Source organism: Xenopus laevis, chromosome 5L, assembly GCF_017654675.1.
Source record: "Xenopus laevis strain J_2021 chromosome 5L, Xenopus_laevis_v10.1, whole genome shotgun sequence".
In the NCBI taxonomy this organism is placed as follows: domain Eukaryota; kingdom Metazoa; phylum Chordata; class Amphibia; order Anura; family Pipidae; genus Xenopus; species Xenopus laevis.
The window spans coordinates 52,919,724-52,943,540 of record NC_054379.1 but is presented as its reverse complement, the minus strand read 5'-3'; the positions used below and the strand labels follow the sequence as shown (position 1 = coordinate 52,943,540).

At 39.3% G+C, this 23,817-nt stretch overlaps 1 protein-coding gene across 4 annotated transcripts in view; it reads right to left on the bottom strand.

Annotated features, from left to right (window-relative positions):
* Window positions 1–23,817, bottom strand: part of LOC108716123 (histone-lysine N-methyltransferase SMYD3) — a 325,190-nt gene that overhangs the window by 117,850 nt on the left and 183,523 nt on the right. For all 4 annotated transcript variants that reach the window (XM_041562757.1, XM_041562758.1, XM_041562759.1 and 1 more), the window contains exons 7-8: window positions 20,745–20,812; window positions 7,331–7,433 (exon numbers count right to left, since the gene is read on the bottom strand). In XM_041562757.1, coding sequence (XP_041418691.1) covers window positions 7,331–7,433; window positions 20,745–20,812 — 171 coding nt within the window. The remainder of the gene's footprint in view (window positions 1–7,330; window positions 7,434–20,744; window positions 20,813–23,817) is intronic.

The window sequence follows — 23,817 nt, the reverse complement described above, 5'->3', positions numbered from 1 at the left end:
CATTCTCATACAGATCTTGAGTAATAGCACATACCACCAGTTGTGTGCGATTTACCAAAATAAATCCTCATTTGCATCTCTATTGGTGCATCACTCACAAGAATAGGTGGAAACAACTTAGAACATGCCCACAATTATGCTAGAGTTCTGAGGAAACACTGCATTTTGGTCGGAACCTGGGGTAATACGGATAATGGATCTTTCCATAATAATGGGAATCTTCATACCCTAAGTCTACTAGAAAATCATGTAAACATTGAATAAACCAAACAGGCTGTTTTTTTCATTGGAAGGAAAACCAGCCTATTGGGTTTATTTAATGTTCACATGATTTTCTAGTAGACTTAGGGTATGAAAAAGTAATCAGCATGGCTAATGAAGCATAGGTCATTTCAGACAAACTTAATTGCCTTTCATTTTGGAAGTTGGACAGAGGGGTTGCAGTAGATGTGATCTCCCTGGATTTTGCTAAATGTTGCCAATGTTGTCCGTACATGGATAGGAAACTGGATCATGTACAGGGGGTAGTTGTAAATGGTATATTCTCTACTTACTAGTATAAGTAGGGTTTCTTAGTGGGGTGTCACAGGGTATTGTCCTCTTGAGTGCACTTGATTTGTTCATAAATAACTTGGAGGTGGGCATTATAAACAATATATTGTTGATTGCAGATTATTATTATGTATTATAAAACTGCCAATATATCCCACAGCAAAATACACTAAATTAGTGTATATATTAAACATACCAGAAAACATACAAAAACAACCAATAACCATTACAAGAGGTAAAGAGGGAAATGATGACTCAAAACTATGCAGGCAAATTAATGCCATTCAGCATGTGGCATCCTTGCAGGAGGATCAAGAGAAAAATATCAATCTGGGTCAGAGCCGGGCCAGGCAACCTAGGCAACCTGACTGGTCACGGCACTGGCTGGGACACAACATGCTATGAATCTTTTCCCTCTCTGAGGCACTTACTATAAGAAGTAGTTTCTTAGTGGGGTGCCACAGGGTATTTTCCTCTTACGTGCACTTGATTTGTTCATAAATAACTTGGTGATTGCAGAGTATTATTATGTATTAAAAAAATGCCAATATATTCCACAGTAATATACACTAAATGGGTGTGTATATTAAATGTACCAGAAAATATACAAAAACAACCAATAACCAATACAAGAGGTAAGGCCCATTAATTCCATTCAGCATGTGGCATCCATGCAGGAGGTTTAAGAATAAAATATCAATCTGGGTGGCTAGATGGAAGCTACTTATACCCTTAATTGGACTACATGAGGGGTACTTATATGTAGCAAGCAATGCCGGTCAGCAGCAGCAAAAGCCAGCAAGGTTTTGAAGTCATGAGCAAATTTATTTGCAGAGTTTCACCCCAAAAATATGCCCTTAAACACCAATAGGTGAAAAAAATTGTCACTTGACAAAAAAAAATTTGACACCCATAAACTTGAATTCTTGCAAATGCTCATTTCACAAATTTTCGGCAAAGTGAAATGGGTCAGTTTTGAGTTCTATTAAAAAACAGAACATGCTATGCATTTATAGTCTTCAGTGCCAGGTGCTGGTTTCAATACATTTTCCCTCTCAGGCATATTGAGATGGCTTCAGAGTTTTTATCTTCCTCTGAATCAACTAGCTGTTAGGCAGGTTTTGTTTAGACGTTGATGTTACCATATAATGATGTTTATATGTCATTTGTTTAGGCCTATAAAGCCTTTGCTAGTTGATGTCGTTAATGAAAAATAATTATATTGAGTATATTCGGATCCTGTTCTTTTGTCATTTGTGGTTCCTACATTTTTTATTACAATTGTGAATAACATTCATTTCCTCCAGGCCTGGGACTACAGTATCACCAGTTCTGCATTCTCGTCTGTGGTGCTCTTTTTTTAATGGAGGGTAAATGTGTGCAAGCTTATAGTGCCTCTTTATACCAGCGTTTGAGCAAACCCTGTGCAGTCATTTAGGGTTTTTAACAGAGTAGCTTTGAAATCAGAGAATCTTATGTAAAAACTCGTAAGGAAGCTAGAAACAGAAACACACAGGGATTTGTTGCAAGTTGCCCTTGATTTGTGAAAGGCTACTGGGAAGACCACGCAGCAGTACAGAGATTAGAACAGAGCCGCACACACAATTATACTCAGTCTGGGAGCTTACACAATTTATTGAGACCACCTGTGCATCAACGTTTTGGGAGCACAACCCACCCTTCACGTGGATAAAACAGTAAAAACATGCAACACCTTTAAAGACAACAAAGTCCCACCTCCCATTTTCCAGAAAGAGAAAGAGGCTTGGAATGCAAACAATCCACAGTTCCATGTGTAGCTAAGGAAACTTTGCACCCCCTGAAACTTTGATGCACAGGTGGTCAAAATAAATGGGGTAATCCCCCCACCTGCACATAATTGTACAGCTTCGTTTTATCTTCTATACTGCTGTGAGGATGCTGATGGTCATACGACAGGCCAGCACTAGGGATGGGCGAATTTGACCCGTTTTGTTAAAAATTTGCTGACGCAGAAATGTCGGTGACGCCCATTAAAGCCTATGGGAGTAAAAAATTTTGCCGCAATGCAAAATTTTTTTGGCGCCTGTCTTTTTGCCGCACGATGCCATACAAGTCTATGGGTGTCATTTTCGTGGTGAAACAAGATGAAGAAATTTGCCCATCCCTAGCCAGCACCACCAGTGTAGTAAGTAATTTAAAAAAGAGTGTGCAATGAGAAAAAACATACCAGGAAGTACAGTCAGATTTATAAGCAAACAGAAGTTCTATCAAGTGAACAGCCAATATCCATTAGCAGTTGGTTAGGGTGGATAACAACATTAGATTTTTGGCAGCCATTTTTCAGGTTAGTTGCTACAGGATTTAACTTCAGGCAGGACCTGCTCATTGTTTATTTTGAGCTCAATATATTAGAAAAATATCTCAGTCATTACTTTAGTAGGTTTTTTATAATTTTTCTTGCTGCAAGCACAATCATTGCTTATACTGATTACATCCCTACTGACATTTTTTCCTTTCTTTCATGACTCCAGGCAACCAGATTTGTCTGACATATTGCAAATACTTCCTCTTTGTCAGAGGGAAAAAAAGGTAATTGCAGCCTTTAAATTGAGACAGACTTATGTATTTTATCTAATATATATTAGCATTTTGACATTTCTAGGCAACTAGAATTTTTCAAGCTATGCAACATTATCTTCACTGTGTTGGTAATCTCTATCCCACCAACGCAAACTCCATTGTATCCTTGAAACAAGAATCTCCAATGGAGCTAACATATGCTCATTGTGATTTTTAATTGCTACTAAATGCCAATAATATATCAAGATATGCTGCATTAGCTCTACCATGACTGTAATCACTTCAACCCACACTACAAGCATTTCCACCTTTATCACAAGACAAATTCCAGTTCTGCTTAACAACAATGCCATCATCACACTTAGGTGTCCATTTACTATAGTGATAGAAACTGATAAATTGTGCCAGAAATAACACCAGAGCTAGAAACGGTTTAATAAACTGCAATTACCTCTGTAACTGAGGATTTTTTGGGTTTTGCAATATGTAAGCAGTTTTGTAAGATAGGGCACCAGAATTATTGATTTGCCACACCAAAATGTACATTGTATTGTAAAGTGAGTAAGATGTAATGTCAGGTTTTTAACATGATCAGCAAACATTGGTGAGTACACTTGTGGAAAAATGATACTATGGGGGAGATTTTTTTTTGCACAAAAACTCATGAATTTGAATTACGCTTAGAAAAACTCATATTTTACTATAAATTTATTGAGCGCAAAAAATAGTAATGCTTGAATGTAAAATTTTGCCATCTATAAGCTGAAGTCAATGGGAGCTGTCTATGGCAATTTTTCAACCCACTGAAAATTATAGAGTAAGAATTTGACCTATTCTAATTTTATATATTCATATATAAATCACGGTATAAATTCTGATTTGCTGCATATTAAAGAAGTACCACTGTCAAGAACTATTAGTATTACATATGCTCCTCATATACAATTTATGAAAAGGTAACTAAAAGAATGCATAATAAATATGTTGAGATACAAAAGCCTAAGGATAGTTCATTGGTTTGCTTATAATGACTTTAATAATGTACAATAATGTACAAATAACTTTAATAATGTACAAATTTGCCTGTAGCTACAAAAGAATTAGACTGTAGGCTATACAAGGCAGTTATTCATTTGCCTGAGATTTAGATAGCGGTGACAGAAAGGCTACCATGGTGGTAAAAGTAACATCTTATTGTTGTAAGTCTTTTACAAAGCACTTTAGAATAAATATGCACATGAAATTGTAAAATATATCCTCACCACTTTCTAATGTCAAAATGTTCAATTTAATATGTAAAAATAGCAATGCTGACAGGCAATGTTATTGGTGCAATTTAAAAGCACAGCCCATAGTGGTGATGAAAGACAGTGATGCTATAGGTGCTGCTCAATCATCTTGCCCCTAGAAGCTGCTGTTAGTGTTGCTTTTGTCACTGCATGCCTACACTACCTATCTCAGTGCATGTAGAGGAACCTGGTTGAAGGCCTGGGACTGGAGTTGACGTAGTTGTTTTTTTTCAATGTAATTTTTTTTAATTTATGTAAATCAAGGTTTTAGAGTTTTAAGTACTTGTAGCACTTGTAAACTAACAAAAAAGCTGAATAAACTGTGATTTCATGGGGCGCCCGCAATTCAAATCCGGCCCTGAGCATTAGAGAGGTTATTGTATGATCCCCTTATATATTTATACATAGTTATCATAACCCCCTTAAGAGCCATTTATCCAGTGTGAACAACCCCAGCTTGGCCAGTCTTTCCTCATAGCTCAGATTTTCCATACCTTTTACCAACTAAGTTGCCCTTCTCTGTACCCACTCGAATTCCATAATGTCCTGTTTGAGCGCTGGAGACCAAAACTGCACAGCATATTCTAGAACTTGTTTGCCCTTGAAGCTAACGACTGGCATTGCTTGCTACAGCCAAGTTTATAATCTCCAAGGACTCCAAGGTCCTTTTCCCTAATGGATTTGCCTAGTACAGTCCCATTTAGGGTATAAGTGGCTTGAATATTTTTACATCCCAGGTGCATGACTTTATTATTATCAACATGAATCTCATCTTCCACTTAGCTGCCCAAATTGCCAGTTTTTCAAGAACCTGCTGCAAATATGCCACATCCTGTATGGAATTAATTGGGCTGGATAGTTTTGTGTCATCTGCAAACACTGATACATTACTTACAATACCCTCCCCTAATTCATTAATGAACAAGTTAAATAGAAGTGAACCCAATACAGAACCCTAAGGTACCCCACCAAAAAGCTTACACAAAGTAAAGAATGTACCATTAACAACCACCCTCTGTACCTGATCCTGTAGCCAGTTTCCTATCAATGTGCATGCAACTTCATTAAGCCCAATAGCTTAATTAAGCAGTAGTTTGTGGGGCACTGTATCAAACGCTTTTGTAAAATCCAAATAGATTGCATCTACTGTGCCCCCTGCTGTCCAGCATCTTACTTACCTCATCATGAAAAGCAATCATATTTCTCTGACATGACCTAGCCTTCATGAATTCTTTACAATCAGTGAAGAACTCTACCCATAAGACTTCAGCCCCCTCATTTTCTAACATCACCTCCTTCTTTTATATAAGCTTTCAAAACACACATACCCCTCCTCTTTTTTATTGCCTCTGTCCCTCCGAAACAAGGTATAGCCACTAATATTAACTGCCCAGTCATGCAACTCATTCAGCCATGTTTCGGCAACACCAATCAGATCATGTTTCCCCTCCAGTGCCAGCACTTCCAGCTCTCCTCTAAAATTACACAAATACACATTTTGATAAATAACCCCCTATAAGTTAATTCAAAGGTGGAAAAAAAAGTTGATTTCCAGATTTTGCCAATTAAAACTCTCCATTTGCAAAGATAAGGATATTGATATATTAGCTTTGTAATATGTTATTTACAATCACCAAAAGTTGCATAAATAACCATAACACAAAGATATTTTTATTTTATATTTTGTTCTGTATCATAATCTTTTACAATACTGTCAAGGCCTGTTTGAGGCAGTATATACACGTTGTATTGCAACATCTCAAATGCAAATATATAGTTACTAACAGTAAGACATATAGTTACTAACAGTCCCTTAAATAGCATCCTTAAAGATATATTCAGTTTAGAAAAAAAAACATAAATTGGAGAATAAATCTAATTCTAAGTTGGTTATTTTCTCATTAACCATGTAGTATGTTGATTTTATGTTTGCATTCATGTCAGCTCTTGCTTGTACAGACTCATAGCATATATTTAATTTACACTTGCATTGCTGTGCAGTGGAATAAAAAAAAAAAAAAAACACCAGTGAAACCAACAACATAACAAGATACACTCACTTGAAATCTATAGAAAGATATTTGTATTATAATTATAAATGACAGCAGCTTATGATTTAACACACTAGATAACAGTAAATTTTAATTAAACCAACCCTTTAAATACACAGGAACATCCTTAATCTGTTTAGGATTTGTGGCAGGAAAGAACAGAAAATAAAGTTCAGGAGAGAGGGGAATTACATGGTGAGCTCCACATCCATATATCCTAGGTTACTGCTTGTTCTATCTACCATAATCTCCACTCTGGAGACAAGTTCTACTTGTTCTGTACATTAGTTCATAAAAACATTAGCTCTATGTTCCTTCTGCTGCAGATGTACCTTTTTATCTTTGACCAAGGAAGAATATTCCTTAATAATTTCTATCATCTAAAGGGCAATCATACCAAATCACATGAGGTATTATCTTTAAGCTTGCAGCTTCCATTGTATATTTTAAGATTTATCGCAGTGGCTGTAGTGCACAAATGGCTATTCAATAGAACTTTGCTTTATGTTTCAAGTATATTTTCCCCAGAAGAAATCGAAATGGTGTCTACAAATGGTGTCTACATAAAGAATAAGAAAGACACTTGGGAATGTATCATGACAGGGTGAGATTTATGCCAAGTAATGACACAGACAACCCACAGAAAATTCAGGCAATTTTATGTATCATAATTTACCAGTCAGATAGGAACACTTAGAGAATATATATATATATATATATATATATATATATATATATATATATATATATATATATATATATATATATATATATATATATATATTGCTGATGAGGCAGCAGTCAGGAATGTAAATGGGTGCGTACTGTCCATTCCAGGTGTTTGTGACAGAAAGAAGGACAGGTTAATTATCTTACCTCTTCTCCCTTTGGGATTTCCTTGACAGTGCGGAGAAGCAGACATGTGCCTTCAAAAACAATCACGCAGTTTGGGTCACAACTGTGGTTCAGCAAAGACATACTGACAAAAAAAAAAGAATGAAAATGAAAAATTACAGTGACAGGTTTCAAGAGGTCACAGATATTTATAGTGCCTTAAAGCGCAAAAGAAACTCTAAAATATCTAAAAAAAAAGCCAACTCCAGAATTCTGTTCTTCATCAGTTTTCACATCTTATTTTGTAAGTATTTATATGGAATGTGTAAACTGAAACACAAATTGCTACAATGTTATAAAGGAGAACAGTGGTGCCAAATAGGCCCCCCCAACCATACCTTGGATAAAGTCCTATAATTTTGTTTGTGCTTAAGGGTCAGGGCACACAGACAGATTCAGGGAGATTAGTCTCCCCGAACTGCCTCCCCTGCCTCCCTGCCAGCTAAAATGTAAATTGCAGCTTTGGATGGCAACAAATCGTTCCGAGTGCCATCCCGCCAGCCAGCAGGAGAGGCAGTTCAGGGAGATTAGTCGCCCCGAAGAAGAGGAGATTTGACGCCCGGGCTCCTAATCTCCTCAGATCTGCCTGTGTGCCCTGACACTCCAGGCAACATAATTAGGTGGCTCCTTAATAATGCAACAAAGAAAAGTTTGTGCCATTTCAACCAGTGGTCGATTCATCTGCCTAATCCTTTTACAAAAAATATATATATAGGTTGGTTTTTCCTGTTCATTAAGCAGAGGGCCCTAGTGGATAACTAGTGGATAACTGCACGGTATAGATGTGATTGTTTCAAAGAGAGATAAATCTTAAAGGAGAACTAAACCCTAAAAATTAATATGACAAATGCCATACTCTACATACTGAATTTATTGTACCAGCCTAACGTTTCAGCTCGTCATAAGCAGCAATGATCCAGGACTTCAAACTTGTCACAGGGGGGTCACCATCTTGGAAAGTGCCTGCGACACTCACATGCTCAGTGGGCTCTGAGCAGCTGTTGAGAAGCTAAGCTTAGGGGTTGTTGCAAATTTACAAGCAGAAAATGAGGTTGGTTTGTAATATATGCTTATACTACACGGCTGATTATTAAATTATTATGCTTGTTGCACTGGTTTCTGTGCTGCAATATACTAATCAGCCTTATATTGTGACATTTATATTCTATGTGTATATTGTGAGTTGGTCCCTAAGCTCAGTAAGTGACATCAGCACAGAGCATGTGCAGTGAATCAGCAGAAAAGAAGATGGGGGGCTGCTGGGTCATCTTTAGATCTTTACTGCTAAAGGGATGTGGTTACCTTGGACTGGTACAGAAACATAATGTACTGTACAACATTTCTAGCCTACTTCTATAGTTAAGCTTTAGTTCTCCTTTAAGGAGCTCTTTAATCTTTTACTCTTTATCTTCATTATCATTAGTGGTTTTAGTGGTACATAAAGGGGTTGCTCGCCCTTGAGTTAACTTTCGGTATCATGTAAAGAGTGATATTCTGAATCAATTTCAATTGGTTTTCATTTTTATTATTTGTGGTTTTTGAGTTTTATTGCTTTTTATTCAGCAGCTCTCCAGTTTGCAATTAATTAATGAATTAATCTGGTTGCTAGGGTCCAAATTCTCCTAGCAACCATGCATTTATTTGAACAAGAGACTGGAGTATGACTAGGAGAGGGTCTGAACAGAAAGATGAGTAATAAAAAGTAACAATACATTTGTAGCTTTACATAGTATTTGTCCCTTAGATTGGGTCAGTGGCACAGATTCAGAAGGAAAAGGCAAATAATAAAAAAACTATAAGAAATATAAATAATGAAGACCAAATTAAAAGTTGCCTAGAATTGGGCACTCTATAACATATTAAACTTTAACTTTAATCGAAAATAACTGCTTTACTTCTGAGACAGCTGCAAACATAATATAAGGAGGTGTAAGAAATTGCTTATCATGGTTGTGCTATTAGGTAGGTAGGTATGGGGGTGTTTTCAAATCTATTATGTTTTATGCATAGTATATGGGTAACGTATGCTTAAAGAAAAACAGTTGTCCCAGGATGCTACATTTTAAGTTACACCCAAAGTCAAAATTTCAATATCAACTGTAATCCTATAAATAGTAAGCTGTATCTTGGCTACAGCAGCCAGGGTCAGACTGGGTTGGTGGGACACTGCTCTCACTCCCCTCCCCCCCACAGTCACAGTCACAAAAAAGATACTGGGCGCATGTGTGGGGAGAGGTGGGTTGTGCTGAGTTTTCTGTATGGAGGACCTCTGAATGAGCCTATGATTAAGTGTCTGTGAGCTATGAAATGTGTAAGGTTGTGCCTTGGTGTACCTAATAAACTACATTCTTCATTTTACATGTCTGTCTGGAAGATTCTTCTTTGAGTGCCTGCTCTACTACAATACGGTATTGGGGAGCTCTGACTGGGTCTTGTGCCCCTGAGATGGCAATGGGCCCGCACACCCACTCCAACAGCAGCCATAAAACTCATTCCTGTATGCAAAAAGCCTTTACACGGGTCTTTTTATCATCCATATCTGACCAGTTGGGACTTATTCTGGGGGCAGGAACTGTTAAACCTGCATAAAAGTAAGCATTTGATAGTTGTCTTGACTGTGCATTTGAGAGTTGCAAAGGCTGATGTGAAGATGGGAGAATGAGCTAACAGATTAACCCAGAGGGAAGCCATGATGGACCTGCAGTAGAGAGATGCAAGTGACCCTTGATACTTTTTTCCCTTACTTTGGTGGTATCGACAGGGCCTTATTTACCATATGGGCACTCAAGGGCCTGTGTCTAGGGCAGCAGGTTTAAGGGCGCCTTAAAGCCCTCAGATGCCTATATGTATTTGGCGTCTGATGCTTCCAACCTGGAAGCAGAGGTGGGGAGTAGGGGGTCCACTGATCGTCGCTAGACGGAAGTGATGTCATGTGCATTGTGCCGTGACATCACTTCTGCAGACGTCAAGAGGAGAGCTCGCAAGTCCGCTGCCTAGGGCACCACTAGACCTAAATACACTCTTGTGTAATGATAATGTAGACAATATAATTACTCTGTAACTGTATATATTGTATTCTGTATACTATATTGTTTTAGCTTAATCATTTAGTATTGTAACAATCACTTAATGTTTTACTCAATATATATTCACAGTACACTTGGTGTGGATTCCTTGTCTGCATTCTCAAAAGAACCTTAACCCTAATAAGAGGGGTAATTATATGGGTGAATAATATTATGGACTCTCTTTTACTTGTCTTTTTGTAATAACACTAAAATCCAGCGTGTGGTCACTCTAGGGTTCCCTGTCTATTTCAAATCTTATCCACTTGTGCTGTATGGATGCCCTATGTCACTATCCTGGTTTTCTGCTCAGGGTAGGGCATATTAAAAATTGGTAAAGGTTATGGGCAGATCTGGCCTGAACTCAACTGTAGCAAATAAATAGATTTCTTTTTGCAGCAGGTTACTGCAGGGCTTGTGTTATTTATGTCTGCAAAGAAGCAATGGCTATGTCTTGTACAGTTACTGGAATGTTTATAGTGTGACTAATGGTGCCTCACATGGTGCCGCAATTTCTAACTCATTTTACATGGTAGTTGCCTTAGCTGAACATTAAATATATATTTTGCTTGAAGGGAGCATTTGTTCTTTTTCCTGTTTCCTGAGACTCTTTTCAAAACATGTTATTATAGGGCATTTTACTGTAAACATTTTCACTAAGATGTTATTAAAAGGGGTGAATATAATTTCTATGCAAATGATAATTATCTATCGGTGAGAGGATGTTTATCATTGATCATGATATACTGGCTACAGTATAACACGTTGCACATATTACTACATCTAGTGCTGCAGAAAATGCTGAATTATTGCATTAACCTTTTAAGTGTCAGCAAAAATCGCATTTTCGTTGGGGGATTTTTATTTTACCTACAGCTTTCTGAACATATTTTATGCATAAAAATTTAACTGATTTGCCAAGCAAAATCAAGTGAGCAACACCTATGCAGACCTAAAAATGCAATAAAATCCCTAAGGAAAGTAATAGGCTATTCACAATAGCAATGTCAAAAGATAAAAAAAAAAAAATCTACAAAACTGTATGTATAAGTGCGTGTAATATGCTTGTGTGTACATGGGCAAGTAGGTGTGAGTGCCATGAATGTGTAAAAGCCCCATGCCCCAAAAATGTATGCATATCTCCCAAAATTTTGGAAGTTAAAAGAGGGACAAAAAAATTTTTTGCAGGTACAACAGCTAAATTTTTGACCACGCCCCTTTATGTGGCCACCCCCCCTAATTACCATGTTCATTTTACAAAATTTGGCAGGTTATGAAAGTTTGAAAATATTTCCCCTTATCTAAACAGTTTTTTTGTGTCTTAAAATTGTTATAAAGTATCTTATTTGCACCTGTTAGCCGTTCTGTGCTCTCTGCTAAAAGCCAATTAAGTGAGAAACTTGGTTTCTTTTTCTGGCAGTTCAGTGCTGAGAAAATAGGGACTTTCCAGTACAAATGAGGGACTGCAGGTTGAGCTGTCAAAAGAGGGACTGTCCCTCCGAAAAAGGGACAGTTGGGAGGTATGCGTATATGATGTATGTGTGTGTGATTAAGTGTAAATTTAAGTGTGTATTAGTGTAATAAGTGTGTGTAGTGGGACACTAAGCTGATGTATGTGGCTGTATGATGCATCTTCACCTCTGGAGGGCATGCAAGAACTGGAAGAGGCTGGCTGCCTTGTTGGATCTGGTGAGGGGGGCCAGGAAGTAGGCACGTGAATGCTGCTTCCTATGTTGATCGCACCTCAGCAATAAATGTGCTCCGGATGAGACCTATAATCTTAGGGAGTAAGCCCTCGCAACGGTGTGGATGCAGGGTGTAGTGCCACTGTAACTGGATGAAGGGTATAATAATTGGGTGCCAGTGGTTCTTATAACTTAACCATGAACATATTTATTGAACATATACAATCCTCAGTGGAATATACAATAGAGCAGGCAGGATTTGGCATCACATTGAATAGGCAATACTCACAGCACCATTTGGTCAGTATTAGTCCCCACAGGCAAGAGGACGTGCTCAGCAGCAATAAAGGTACACCGAGCTTTCAGCCTTTTCCCTAAGTGGAATCGGAGGGGAATCTATCTACCCTGTTCTTATACACTTAGTCCCTATTCTGGGCTATTAGTACCCGGGATCTTAATCCCTCTGACTCTCCTCGTCTGAGCCTTGAGCTGCTCAGCTAAATAACCTGTCTGTCTGTCACTCCTAGAATGACCTGTCCTATAAGGGTGAGTAGCCTATCCTGACTAGACCTGACCTGTTTAGGTTCCACAGAGCTCTACCTGCCTGTTCAGGTCAGCGCTAGCACAAAATGGACACTGAAAGCATGGCTTCAGAGCCTTTTATATCCTAGCACGGTGCCATCTGCTGGTCACTGTGAGAAACAGCAAGGGGCATAGCTTAGAGCAGGAAGAGCAAACAGTACCCATCCCAACTGTATTTTAGGACCCAGTTAGGTGTCTATAACACTGAGGGACTGCCTGCCAATAATACTAGGGGTGGCTATTTTACACATCCCTACAACTGTATTTATGTCATACCTAGGATCCTGGCTTCTCCTTACTGAGGTCTCCTGTCTCAGAGTCTCCAGTAGCATCCACCCCCTCCATACTGTGCAGTCATCCAACTGGCTTTCTCAATTCAGAATAAATTGTACATAGGATCTTGCTTCGCTTTATTTCCCCTGGAATGTTGCTCCAATCAGCATAATCTGTTTATCATAATTCACATTGATGTCAGATGACCAGAGGAGCTGGTGTATGCAGCTTGTGTATGCAGTGCAGTGAGGAGTGCACTGATTTGTATGTGGGGGAAACCAAACAACAGTTACACCAGCGTATGGCGGAGCACAGAAGAGCCAGCTCCTCTGGTCAGAACTCAGCCATGTACCTACATCTTTTTTTTTTATAATTTATCTTTTTATTGATCTTCATTTCCAAGGAAAGATAACAGGTACAACAATGGTGTAAGAAATTATTCAGTTGACTGTATCAGATGCTTCACAGCAAAACATAACTCTTCAATTAGCTCAATCAACACTTATGCATCAAATCCTGAAAATGGATATTGCAATATTGAAACATTGAGTCCTCATGGAAGTGAAAGAAGTTTTTGTATGTTTGTTTAAGAAACAAGAGAAAAAGAAAAGTAGACAGGTCTGACTAGGTCTGGGGATGTAGTAAATTCAGATCAGTGCACGGTACCTCTAAGTTGCAAAGTCTCCAGATGTTGAGCCCACGAAAACCACTCCAGCTCCCCCTCATAACTTCTATCCTGAAGTCTGTTTCTTATGGATTCCATCGCTCTAATCCAATTTACCTTTGTTATTAGCATTTGTAAGCCCGGAATTGTAGGGCTTTTCCAGTTTGCTGCCAATAAAGATCTTGCTGCTGTCAGGATATGAGTAGCTAATTTTCGCGTTTGTTTCAAGTGTATGGCTCTAATCTTCATCCCTAAGAGGAAAGTGTGTGGAGAAGCTTGTATAGTGCAATGTAGGACTTCAGAGAGCAAAGCTGCCACCATCCTCCAAAATTCCTGAGCTACTGTACAGGTCCACCAGGTGTGCAGGAAGGAACCCCTCTCTCCACATCCTCTAAAGCACTTTGAGTGATCCGGGTTACCGCTTAGTTTAGCAATTCGTGTAGGGGTGTAGTACCGACGAAATATTATTTTATAAGCTCTCTCACTAGAGGCTGCACATATTGATGTTCGTTTGGCCGTTTCCCAAATTTCTGTCCAGGACTTTTCAGAAATTGTGAGGTCTAAGTCCTCTTCCCACTTTAGCATGGTTGACGTGTGTCTGTATTGTCTGTCGCGAGGTTCATATACAGAAGTGAGATAAGGTGTGTTGGGTATGAGTGTTTGTGACACATCCTTTCAAAATATGTAAGGGTTTGAGACGTTTGGGATTTGCAAGTAGTTTCCACATAATGCCTTATCTGCAAATATCGATAGAATTGTGTATGGGGGATACTACATTCTTCCCTAAGCTGTTGGTAAGATTTAACTGTCCTGTCAGTAATGAAATCTAGCAAGGTTGTCAGATTTGCAGATATCCATATTTGAAACTCTATGGGAGTGCTACCCGGAGGGAAGTCTTTATTGTTAAAAATAGTCCTGTATTTCGTGGTAGTGTTGCTTAACTTCATCTTGAATGCTATAGAGTCCCATAGATCCAATGCTTGCTGTGACGGGGGAAGGAGATGCGGTGGGGAATCCCTAGCTGTTTTAGGGACCAAAATAAATGGGCGAGCTGCAGCGGGGCTGTATAATGATTTTCGATGGTTTTCCAGGGTTCTTCTGTTGGTGCATGTGTGTGTACCATTGCTTCTAGCCTACTAGCAAGGTAATATCTATATAGTTGGGGTACTCCCAAGCCTCCCAACGATTTCGGCTTTGTCATGATAGCGGTCTTAATTGTGGGCTTTTTTCCCCCCCATATGAATTTCGATATAGCTTTTTGAAATGAGGAAGCTACTTTTTCTGGAAAGTGTACCGGTAATGTCCTAAAGAGGTAAAGTATCCGAGGTAATAGTGTCATTTTAACAGCTGCTATCCTACCAAACCTTTATAGGTGATATAAGTGCCATTTGTCCAAATCTTTTTTAAGTGTATTGATTAGTTTAGGGTAATTAGCCTTGTATAGGGTATCATAGGAAGGAGTAAGGTACACTCCTAAATACTCCAATGAGTCTGTCTCCCACCTATAGTCAAAGTTAAGTTGCAGTAGTTTAAGTTCTGGTTTGGACATATGTAGTGGTAGTGCGTACGATTTTGTAGGGTTTATTTTGTATCCTGAAATGAGTTGGAACTGTGTCAGAGTTTGTAATAAGTTTGGAAGCGTGGTTTGTGGGGCTGTCAGTGTAAGGATGATATCATCGGCAAAAAGACTAATTTTATATTCCATGTCTCCGATTCGGATGCCCTTAATATTGGGGTTTTGTCTGATGGCGTGAGCTAACGGTTCTAGGGATAGGGCAAATATCAGGGGAGACATGGGGCAACCCTGGCGAGTCCCTCCTTTAATGTCAATGCGGTCGGAGAGAAGTCCCATGCTAAGCACTTGAGCTGATGGTGTAGTGCAGTGATCCCCAACCAGTAGCTCGTGAGCAACATGTTGCTCTCCAACCCATTGGATGTTGCTCTCAGGGGCTTCAAAGCAGTTGCTTATTTTTGAATTCCAAGCGAGAAAGCAAGTTTTAATTGCATAAAAACTAAGTATAGTGCCAAGTAGAGCCTCTTGTAGGCTGCCACTCCACATAGGGTATATCAAATAGCCAATCACAGCCCTTATTTGGCACCCCAGTAGACGTTTTCATGCTTGTGTTGCTCCCCAACTCTTTTTACATTTGAATGTGGCTCACGGTTTAAAAAGGTTGGGGTCCCCTGGTGTAGTGTAAAGCTGTTTGATCCCCGTAAGGAATGGTGTAGGTATCTGCAATTTGTTGAGCACCGCAAACATATATCTCCAGTCTAATCTTTCAAATGCTTTTTGTGCATCTAACGATAATAGTAGGGAGGAGGCGGTCTGTTTAGGTGCCCGGCAAATCAGGTCTATCGTTTTACGGATATTGTCTGCTGCTTGGAGTCCCGGCACGAAACCTACTTGATCGGGATGTATAAGGTGGGGAAGAATCATAGATAAACTGTTAGCCAATACTTTCGCAAACCTTTTAATGTCTGTATTGATAAGTGATATAGGCCTGTAGCTGTCGCAATTATCTGGATCTTTTGCCATGTACCTACATCTAAAAGAAAAAGGACACACTGCCAAGTCCAGATTCTAGATTCTAGCAACTGGTTCAAAAGAGGTGTTAAAGAAGCCAAATATGTAAAAACTGAAAAACCAAGTTTGAATAGAGGAGGGGGGTGCGACATCTATTGTCTGCCACATACAATGCTGTTTTGGCACCTCTCCCTGGAAGGTTTAATAACACATCAAAGCTCCAATCTTGCTAATACAATCAACACCTAATTTAATGACATCATTGTGGATTATGATAAACAGATTATGCTGATTGGAGCAACATTCCAGAGGATATATAGCAAAGCAAGATCCTATGTACAAGTTATTCTTAAAGTGGACCCGTCACCCAAAAAAATTATTCAAAATCCTATTTTATCACATTAGTCAAGCAAAATGAACTTTAATTACACAATATAAATTATTTGAATCTTGTTTCCTTCAGTCTGGGAATTCACAATTATAACAAGCAGGCAGGAGCCATTTTGTGGACACTGTTATTAAGACAAGTCTTGTATCATCTCAGAATCTTGTTTGTGCACCAGAATAGGGGACCCGATGTCCATCCCCATGCCCTGGTTACACAATTAAACGGTGAAGAAAACGGGGGAATGTGGGGAGAGCAGTGACATCTAGGAAGTGCTGAATGGAAAGTGAAAGCAGTGGTCTGCCCACCTCTATGCCTAGGCATAGAGGCGGGGCAGACAATATTTGATTGACAGCTGAGATTTTTAAATGAGTTTACAACAGTTATGAATGCTTTAATAAAAAATTGAAATTGGATTTCATGTTTAATTTGAAAAGGACTTTTATTATACAGATTTTTGTGTCTGGGTGACGGGTCCACTTTAATTGAGAAAGCTAGTTGCATGACTGGTGAAACGTCTTCAAGAAAAACACAGCAAGTCCAGTTGATTTGACTTATTTCTATAGATATACCATGACCTGGATGAATGAGAAACTTCACAAACAGTCCAAAGAGAGTGAGAAAAATAATTACTCTCAGCAGCCAGTGTATCTCCCTACACCAGGGCATATTTTACATTTCCACACAGTAGGAATGGTTAACGCATGTACATTCCCTACAAGTAACCTTTTTGCCATCTAGGTTTGGTGTTTACACTATGTGGATATTATGGTCCCTAAACAAATGTACAGTTACTGGCATCAAAATATTCTGATTATAAAGGGAAAGATGTGCCCTCAATTGTACAATCTAAGGATATTTTTCAACACTAATTATGAACCACAAAATAGAAATCGTTTTTATCTAGAAATATATTGTATGAAAAATAATGAAATTAAAAGAATGGATGTGGTCTCCTATACATACATGGAATACATGCAGTAAAAAAACAGGATGATTTTCTTTGCTAGGAAAAGAGCAGATTAAAGTAAAAAAACAATGCCTTTGTAAGAGGATGTCTGTCAGGGACTTGAAAACTTCAAACCGAATTTTATGTTTTACTTACAGAATATTGATTCCCCCCACCTTCTTAGATTTGGCTGACCAATCAATATAATTGATGTTCGCTCAGCCCTCAGGGGCTGCTCAGAAATCGTGGCGAAGAGGATTATGCTGAGTTTTCTTTTATTACACAGGAACAATACATGCTAACCTTGACAGGCAGCTCACCAATACTGGCTAATTAATCAGGGTATTTATGTTGCCTTTAAATGGTACGTGGAGTTTCTTTTTAGTATACAGACAGAAGCAAAGCATTCCATTTATTGAGTACATGATTTGTGTTTCAGAGATTTGCTTTGACACCATTGCTATTCATTAATACACTGCAGCTATACTGAATGGCTAAAAAGCTAATTTGTATAATCAAGCCACTCCATGTTTGCACCAACAAGAATATATCAAATGCATATGAGCTAACATTGCAGGTTAAGGTATTTTTATTTTCAACAGAAAGGGGCATATTTTAAGGACGTGTTATAGAGTTTTTTTATACCTCGAATGACCTTGAAACTTGAATAGTAATTTATTTAAGAAAAAACTCAAAGAATATTACAGCCCTGAAAACTCCAAATAGAATTCAACTAAACTTGAATTGTTTTTTCTCCAAATATCAGGAAGGCTATTTACATCTTCAAATGGGGCACTGAACCTCTGCCATGGACTTCTACATTGACTTTTAGGCGGCGTACTATCGAATTCGAGTCAAGGTATGATAAATCTTGAATTCGAGCTTGGATTATTCCCAACTCAAATTTGTGAGCTTTGAAATTTCAAATTCAAATTTACAAACCTTAATAAATCTTCCCCTAAATGTGTTTAACATCCGATGTTATAGTTTTCTTTTGAAGCATTTCAAATGTTTGCTTTAACTGGGAATGAAGGGAAACAGGGTTTGGTGTTTTCATTTCCTGCAATGGTAGATTAAATCTAGGCAACAAAACTGCAACAGCAGTACGGCATGGAAGAAAGAACAGTAACCTAGAATACATAGAATTTAGTCTTATGCAAATACAATCATGGAACAAGCACTTGAGGAATGCAAAAACCTGTTTTTGATTGCAATGAAACTCCTCTGGCCCAGAGAATGGGAAAGGTCCTCTTGTGTTTGTATTATAAATTACCAGGCTTACCCTTCTAATTAAAAGCATGGCGGCCATTGAATAACACTTAAATAAGTGGTTCTTATAATATTATAACGGAGGCAATTTGGAATCTACACAGAATGCTAATCCCATGCCTCTTCCTATCTATTCAAGACTCGGGTGGTTTTGCTTATACTTATAGTACACTGTAAATATGTATTTGTATGCTGGGAATCATTCCTTCTCAAAGGAATATGAATTGTAAACTTACAATATGAACTAAGACACTTATGACTTGCAAGTTATCTAGAAAAACATTGCAGTCTTTCTATTTGTATTATTTCCTATATACTTGTATCACTTGTAAATGTAACCAGCTGGGCAAGCAAAATAGCAAAACTAGCTTTGAAAAATCGATTTCCACAATCATTATACATTTTATGGCTTAACTAATGCTAAATAAACAGTAATCCAGGACTACATATTACCTGGCCATTATTTGAATATGCAACAATATTTTGTTAAGAAATATTTTGTGACTGTTATTCTGAATTTTCAGGTCTGCTGATTCAATTGCAAATCATAAGAAAAAAATCCTACACATGTACACAGAACATGGTTCAGATTATTTAAAAAGTTCACAAGCTAGGAGTCATTTGCAAACATTTAGTATCATTTATCTTTTCTTAGCAAGTTTTCAATTGGTCTTAATTTTTTTTTATCTTTTATAGTTTTTTAATTGCTTGCCTTTTTATAATTCTTTCCAGCTTTCAAATTGGGTCACTGACCCCAGCAGCCAAAAACATTGCTCTGTGAGTCTATATGTTTATTGTTATGTTTTATTTCTAATCTTCTATTTAGGCACTCCTCTGTTCATATCCCTGTCTCTCATTAAAACCGCTGCTTGGTTGCTAGGTTAAACTGGACCCTAGCAACCAGATAGATGCTTAAACTCCAAACTTGAGAGCTGCTGAGCAAAAAGATAAATAATTTAAAAAACTAAATAATAAAAAAATTAAGATAAAATCAAGTGTCTCAAAATATAACCCTTAGGAAGCACTTAGGCACCCTATCCCCCCCCCTGCTACCTGTAACCTAAGTTGCGCATCATTCAGATATACAAGTTACAGAGAGGTTGGAGGCGAAGGTACAGTTGCTCCTTCTGATGCTGCACTCTGCTACTTGCACTAGATTTTCATCTGACACAGATTAGCAAATGCTTGCTAAGTGTGCATTAAGGTGCACACTCTTGCATAACCCAGGGGTAATGTAACTGGCCCGTTATGAGTGTCATAGTTACAAGTAAACTTAATTGTGTTTTGTTATTTATCCTCATAATTAATATTTTAGTTTGCTTCAGTTCTATTGCCCTAAAGTAACAATTTGCATATCATTTACTGGTTTCCTGTTTCAAAAACAAATATTTAGGTTACTAAATCTAGAACAAAATTTTGCCCATTATTCCATTAACCGCTTCATGTTTTTGTACACTTTAATTTTTCCTAATAATTAACTTAAGGTTAAAGGAAAACCTAAAGCTTATAATAAAGGTAAGTGCCATAGAGTGTATATACACAGCATTGTATTTTGTTTATGGATATTTTTCAGCTGACAGATGTATAAATCAAGTATTTCAGGTGACAGACTGGAACAACTGATATGTGTTTCCAGCTGTTAGAAAGTTAAGCATTTTGGTAGAATGAAAATCTCCCTTTCCGTTTTATTGCTTACATTACCATACCCGGTTGCTGCATGAAATATAAACTCAGGCTTCAAGTCACAGCATTTACCTTGTCTCCCTCCTTACTGAAAGCCACATGCTAAACTTAAACAAAAAGCCATCAGTACTGGCCTTCATGAATAATTCCTTCAGCTGTAATAAGGCAGTCTCAAAACAACTTTCTTTAACCAACATTTTTCACTTATTTCCTTGCAATTTAACAGTGGAAGTTGTTTTCTTTTGATAAACCCCTCTGGCTACCATAAGAACTAAAAAGTCATTTAGTAATTGTGAATAAGCCAGTGTATGCATTACCTGGGATAGAGGCCAACACCAACGTCTTGCATCTCCCCATCACTAATAGTGAAACTGTTACAAGTCACCTGTAAAAACAAGTAAAGCAAATCCGGGATTAGTGGCTTCTGACCTCCAGGAAAGCAACATTCAATAAACAAAGTCTATTTGGTTCAGCAAATTGCTGTAGAAGGCTATAAACACAACCCCAAACATAGGTTAGTTCCATTTATCACAGGTGGGTTCCTGATACATTATTTAAGCTGTTTTCTTTGGATACACTGGTATCATTCAGCACATATCATGGAAAAACAAGTGTAAATACCAACAAGATGTTCTTATGTTAGCAAGTAAAACTGGAAACTGTGCATAAGGCAGCAAGCCCTTGTAAATAAGATGAACATGGTGAAAGGCATGTTGGTCCTTGCAGATATTTGTTAATTCATTGTTCTTACATATAATAGCTAATGTTTTTTTCAGAACAATATCTAGGAGACAATGTCAGCAAAAAAGTAATAACATATACCCTGTGTTCCATACAGCAGAAGGAAAACATCTCAGTAATTAATGCTGCCACCTTGAGAGCAAATGTGTAATACATCTTTGGTTTCATTTGCATAAATGTACTTAAGCAAAGTATTGTAATGGAGTCTGAGCTGAGATCCCAAAATGGCGACCAAGATGGCGTCCAAGATGGTGGCTCCCTGGTTCCTCACGGACGCAGCCGGATGACGCCGACCTCTTCCCGCACTCGGATTGGTCGCCGGCGATGGAATGGGCATCGGTGTCAATAAATGGCGCCGGCGTCGGTCGCATACGCCACCGCGTCAGTCGCCGACGTCAGCGCGTCCACGCATTCGTCATGACGCCGATGCGTCCAAAATTGGCGCCAAGTCTGGGCCTATAAGAAGGAACTCTGGAAAGACACCAGTGCCCAATTATAGGTTTTAGCTTGCTATTCCTGGGTGTGTTCTTGTGATATTCTTGCCTATTTTGTGTACCGACCTCTTGCCTGATTCTTCGACTTTGAACCTCTTCTGCCTGGACTGATATTATTGCCTGTTTGACCATTCTCTCGTCTCATCCCTATCTGTACCGCAAACTTGGACTTTTGCTACCTCCTCCCTTGGTCCTCACTACCTCTGAGGCCTTTGGCCTTACATTATAATTGGGCCATGGACCCTTCGGAGGAAAATCCAGCGCCGCCTGATGTCGGTGGAGCGCTTCGTGGTCTGGCTTCCCGGATGCAGTCCTATGAGGTACAGCAGTCCCATTTTGGTCAAGCTCTGGAAACAATACTGACAAAGTTGTCGGCTCTAACACCTGCTGATCCTGTACCTGTACCTGTACCTGTGGCTCCACTCCACGTCCCCGAGCCCCGCATTCCGGCTCCCCCACTCTACAGTGGTGACCCTGCAGCCTGCCGTGGGTTTATCAACCAGTGCGAGGTCCACTTTGCACTCTCACCCAGCCAATTCGTTTCCGAACGTGCCAAGGTGGGCTTCATATTCTCCCGCCTGCAAGGGAAGGCATTGGAGTGGGCTTCACCTCTATGGGAGAAGGAGGATCCTATTATCGACAATGCCAGGTCCTTCGTTCGTGAACCTCGTGTGGTCTTTGATGCTCCGGGTCGGGCCACAGCTTCTTCTGCACGCCTGTTCCATCTTCAACAGGGAACTCGCCCTGTCTCGGAGTACGCTATAGAATTCCGCACCCTGGTTGCAGAGACGTCGTGGAATAATGACGGGTATCACGCTGCCTTTTACAACGGCCTGGCGATACGCATAAAGAGTGATCTGGTGTCCAGGGAAATTCCATCCCGTTGGGAAGATCTAGTCGCTTTGGCCATAAAGGTAGATACTCGGCAGAGGGAGTTTCAAGCTGAACTCGACAGAGAGCGCTCCCCAACCAAGAGATTCCACAGGTTCCAACCTACTCTGGCTCCTCGATTTCAAAGACCCTTCCTTCCCAATCCGGCTTCCACCTTGCCTTCTCCTTCTCCTGCGGCCTCCACTTCTTCTTCCCTGCCTTCGGAAGAACCTATGCAGATCGGACGGGCCCGTCTGACCGAACAGGAGAAGCTTCGGAGAAGGGCTGCTGGACTTTGCCTCTATTGTGGTGGAAAATCCCATTTCGCCTATGAGTGCCCAGTGAAGCCGGGAAACGCCAACACCTAGGTAAGACTGGGGAGACTTACCTGGGTGGAATTGGTCCTTCTCCCCATTCTTCTGCTCAACGCTTCCTCCTTCCTGTGCAGATTCGTTTTGGAACCCAGACAATTTCTTCTGAAGCTTTCCTTGACTCCGGCGCAGCTGGGAATTTCATGGATAAAGTCTTCGCTGAAAGCCACTCCATTCCCCTGCGATCTCTGGCTGTTCCCCTTCGTGCATTGGCGATTGATGATCGTCCATTGTCTTCTGCTACAATTTCCCACTCCACCGATGAACTTTCTGTTATTGTGGGAACCATGCATCTTGAAAGACTGTCCTTCCTTTTAATTGATTGTCCTTCTACTCCCATTGTGCTTGGTTTGCCCTGGTTGAATATTCATAACCCAGTAATAGACTGGGCTTCGTCTCAGATCTACCGATGGAGTTCTTTCTGCCAACAAAATTGTTTACCCACCAAATCCATCATTAAAGTTTCATCTGTGTCTTCAAATTCTTCTTTGCCCTTGGTTTATCAAGCCTTTTCTAAAGTCTTCAATAAAAAGTCTGCCGAAGTCCTGCCTCCCCATCGTCCCTATGATTGCCCCATCGAACTTCTTCCTGGAACCATGCCTCCCAGGGGTCGCACCTACCCGCTTTCTCCTTCTGAAACCCGTGCCATGAAGGAGTACATTCAAGAGAATCTTCAAAGAGGCTTTATTCGTCCTTCCTCTTCCCCGGCTGGAGCCGGCTTCTTCTTTGTAGAGAAAAAAGATGGAGGTTTGCGGCCCTGCATTGATTATAGAGGTTTAAACAAAATTACTATTAAAAACCGTTATCCCCTTCCTCTCATCTCTGAACTGTTCGATCAACTCAAAGGGGCTTGTCTTTTCACCAAGTTGGATCTTCGTGGGGCGTATAATTTAATCCAGGTCAGAGAGGGAGAT